The sequence below is a fragment of the Sinocyclocheilus grahami genome, unplaced genomic scaffold (genome assembly GCF_001515645.1).
Source record: "Sinocyclocheilus grahami isolate Dianchi unplaced genomic scaffold, SAMN03320097.WGS_v1.1 scaffold2071.1, whole genome shotgun sequence".
NCBI classification, from domain to species: Eukaryota; Metazoa; Chordata; class Actinopteri; order Cypriniformes; family Cyprinidae; genus Sinocyclocheilus; species Sinocyclocheilus grahami.
The window spans coordinates 144,359-148,560 of record NW_015507250.1 but is presented as its reverse complement, the minus strand read 5'-3'; the positions used below and the strand labels follow the sequence as shown (position 1 = coordinate 148,560).

The following is a 4,202-nucleotide window of genomic DNA, read 5'->3' as shown; positions in this document are numbered from 1 at the left end:
ACACACACACTCACTCTCACACACACACACACACACACACACACACACTCACTATCACACACACACACACAACACTCACTCTCACACTCACACACACACACACACACATTTATCTTAAGGCATCCCTAGTAAAAAAGCAGTATATGTAAAATACATTTATTTCATACTAAGTACAGTTTGAATCTATTAACATATTCACTGACATATCGCTGGAGACTTACTGATATAAAAATTATAATTCAACATTATATGGAGTACTACTTGTGCAAAATGCACATTTCCTAATATTCAGTTAAAAATGTGTTTTAAATCACTATCGATGAAGACTGTGTGATCTTTGAATAACGTCGGTCTTGAAATGCAAGATGTTTAAAGTGTACCTGAAGCAGCCTATGTTTGCAAGAGTTCCACTTTAACACAATCAGTCGGACTGCTTCCGCACAATTAAAGTGCATTCAGTACAAAATCAGTTTTTTATGTATACCAGTTCAATTGCAGGGTATTTTTATTAAGTACATAAATATGCAAATGTATTTGTAGTATACTTAGCATGAAATAAATGTATTATAAATGCATTTAAGCTTATCTAGGGATTTCACTTCAGTTATATATATATATATACAGTGTCAGAATGAAAGTGAGAGGAACCTGAGACAGGAAACAGTGTTGAAATAATCCGCGGTCTAAACTGAATTGATATCAGACACACAGACGCTAGCGTTAGTTCACTTCAGGCGGAAGCCTCTCTTACTTATGCTAAATATTTAATTTCTAATATACACATAATATAATATACTCATCTGACATTAAACCCTGTCAGAGCCCCGTTTCCGCATGAGAGAGAGAGAGCTGTTACATAAGCTTTACTATACCATATATATGTATCCATATGTTTTAATGTCATTCTTTCAAAATTACTTGTTCAAATGTTATTTCAATTGCTATATTGTTCCAAATTACACTGTTGTAGATGTTCTCTTTTCCTATGCATGCTTTGGCAATGCAAAACGTGCTTTTGTCATGCCTATAAAGCTGATTGAATTGAATTGAGAGAGAGAGAGAGCACGCGTGACCAAATAAGGAGCGCTCGAGCGCTGTGAGGAAACTCCGCGCGACTGAATAAAGCTACAGCGGCTGACTTTCACTAAACTCACTAAGCGCATCCTGATTTTCACACGAGGAGGAAGGAACAAGTAAAAAAAAGTTGAAAGAAAGAAAGCATGGCGAAGTAAGTTTTAAATGACTGTAAATGTCGTACCGTGACTTGGTTCAGCCAGCCGCCCGGTGCTGAAGCCCAAACGGACTCCTGACCCGCTGTGCACCCGAGGATGACCGCATCATCCACCCACTCGCTCTTGGTCAGGCTGCTGATGTAGCTGTCCCAGCTCATGACTGCTGCTTTAGATCTGAGGAGCAATAAAACACATCTTCATCAGTTAGCTGCTCGCGAGACACCAAAGCGAGAAGAGAACGAGAGTACCTGCGTGCGTCTCTGCTCCGATGCAAAGTGAGTTTGAGGAAGTCCGCGTGAGTTTATATGCGCGCCCTGCCCACGGCCCACTTCCGCAGCAGAGACCCGCTGAAGATGCGCTGCTCGCACTGGCTCAGAGCTCGCATGCAGAGTATGAAGACGTTTAGCAAGCATGACGGAAACCCTCCCTGACACACACGTCTGCATTACATCTGCGAGACGTATTATTTATGATGTTTGCGCATCTGCTATACGTCTATAAAACGTTTCCTATCAGATGTCAAATAGACGTTTAGAAGATGTTTATGATGTACATCTTAGAGACGTCTATCAGATGTTTAACAGACGTGTCGCAGACGTATGCGTGCTTCTCTTCTGAACGTTCTGAAACAAGTAGTAACATTTAAAAAACGTTAGATGCACACCCTAATGCAACGCTTTTTTTGTCTATGCAAACATTGAAGGAACGTTTCATTTGATAATTTTCTAAATGTTACTCCTGATGTTCTGAAATATGCAGTGAAATTTAAAACAAATAATAAAAATTAGACAGGCGTCCTAGTGAAACATTTCATGATGAACGATGTGCAAATGTTCTGTAAACGCCACCACACAAATGTTTGTTCATAACTTTGAGAGAACCTTGCCAGAACATCCCTTGTTAAATACTTTTAAAAATAAGACATAATGCATGCACTAAATGCACTCTGAGTCAAGAAATCAGATCACGTGCTCACTGTCAGTAATCAAATAATGGGGTTTGTTGTGTGCACACACATCTTAGTGGTAGAGCTTGGATTTATTTTGAGCTGCACTTATGCAAATGTTGTTTCAAGCCCACATATACACTGAGAAACTCGAAAGGAGATGTTTGGAGTGTTTCATAGAATTAAAAAAAAACCCATAGCAGTCATGATCTCTAGTCATATGATGGATTTGAATGAGGAACACACTAAAATGGCAGCTCTCAAATCTCATTCACACTTCCACATATTCGAACTGGCGACGCGCGCCATTACAACAAACCTGGCATGATGCTACTGTACATAATATTGTGCAGAGGTCATACTTTTATGGAATAGAGCTGTGCAGAAATTCTCAGCTTGTGTTTCAGATTGAGACAACAGGCAGGTGAGCAAATATTGACAAGAGATTGAGTTTTGAGTGAGCCATCGCTTACTCGTCAAACCGGCCCCACACTTGAGCTTGAAGGTGCTCTGATGGACAGAACGGCGCACTTCGACAGAGTTCATTCTGATGCGAGTCTGAGTTAAATCTGAGTTTAAGTTTAAAGCACAGAGTTAGGCTGGAGTTTGGCCTTTTGCAGAGCGATAGAGAAAACAAGGAGGAGGCAGAATACAGCAGAACGTGACCACAACATCCTGTTTGTGAATCTGCAAGCTGCATGATATGACAGGAAGAGTTACAGAGACAGCCGACGTGAATGAGATCAACTGAACTTCATTCCACTACTGTATGTGACTGTGAGAAGATGCTGTGGAGATCTTCTCGCTGTCTGGCTCTCTGTACACAAGCCTGACCCCTTTAAGCCTGACACAGAGAAATGACCACTGGAGTAACCAATCAGATTGCGCCATGTGAGAGAATGAGGCGGGGCCAAAATTGTAGCATTTACTAAAACTGGGAAACCTGTCAAGAACATGTCAAACTTCGCCTTGGATTCAGAAGAAAACTGAATTAGCACTTACTGTACATTTTGCTTACAGAACATTTTTCACACGGTAACATTTTAATGAAAACAAAGCTAAATGACTTGTATTGCAGTGGTGTTATAAATCATCAGTGGCTCCATAAAATCCTTCACCAAGTTTATTTTAAAAAGAACTGTTCACTGGAAGGTTCTTTGGGGAACCCAAAAATATGGTGGCCCAGTAGTGCACAACACAACAAAATCTCCACAACACAAAGAAATCGCAACGGAAACAAGCCACAGCACAACGGAAATGCTCCTGCTCCGTTATAGAGGATGCATTCAAACTAAGGACTCTATTACAGAGGTAGTGGTCTAACGAAATTCAAATTTGGGGCATTTTTTTGTACTTCCAATTTTTTAAAAACCAGTAGCCAAGTCATTTATATGGCTATGCAAATTTAGTGTCATTTAAAAAGCCTGGTGCAGTAAAAGCTCTTTAAAATTAGTAATATTTTTAGTCCATTAACTCTAGTACAAAGCCCACATTTTTAGCTGTAAAGCATCGTTTACGTGGCCGCGAGAAACAGCGTTATGAAATTTATCCAACAGTAATAATTTGTGCATTAGTTCAAGAGTCCATAAAAACATTGGTACGGTATTGGTTTAGTAAATTGTTCAAAATTAGGGTTTCGTTAGTCCATTACCACTATATAAAGTTTGCATGCTATAGTTTTACGCCTTTATAGAAGACAGTGGCTGTTTGCAATGTAAGGAGCATATTTTAGATGCTGTTTACACTAATTGACAATAGAAAGTATTTTATGGATACACTGTTTACACTAAGTGAAAATAGCAATAGATTTACACTATATATTTTCTTTGCAATAAGTGTAAATAGTCATTAGATATTATTTATTAATATAATTAGTGTAAATAGACTATATGTCAAAAAGGCTGGTTATTTACTTAACCCAACTAACAAAAATATGTTCTAAGAAAGTTTTTCTAATATTCCCTTTAAGTTGTGTGTGTGTGTGTGAGCGTGCGTGTGTGTGTGTGTGTGTGTGTGTGTGTGTG

At 39.0% G+C, this 4,202-nt stretch overlaps 1 protein-coding gene across 1 annotated transcript in view; it reads right to left on the bottom strand.

The window, feature by feature from the left end:
- The window catches only part of pfn1 (profilin 1), a 4,212-nt gene extending 2,649 nt beyond the window's left edge, over positions 1 to 1,563 (bottom strand). The window contains exons 1-2 of the mRNA XM_016260398.1: positions 1,481 to 1,563; positions 1,259 to 1,406 (exon numbers count right to left, since the gene is read on the bottom strand). Of these exons, the coding sequence (XP_016115884.1) occupies positions 1,259 to 1,390 (132 nt within the window). The 5' untranslated portion in view covers positions 1,391 to 1,406; positions 1,481 to 1,563. The remainder of the gene's footprint in view (positions 1 to 1,258; positions 1,407 to 1,480) is intronic.
- Positions 1,564 to 4,202: the final 2,639 nt, after the last annotated feature.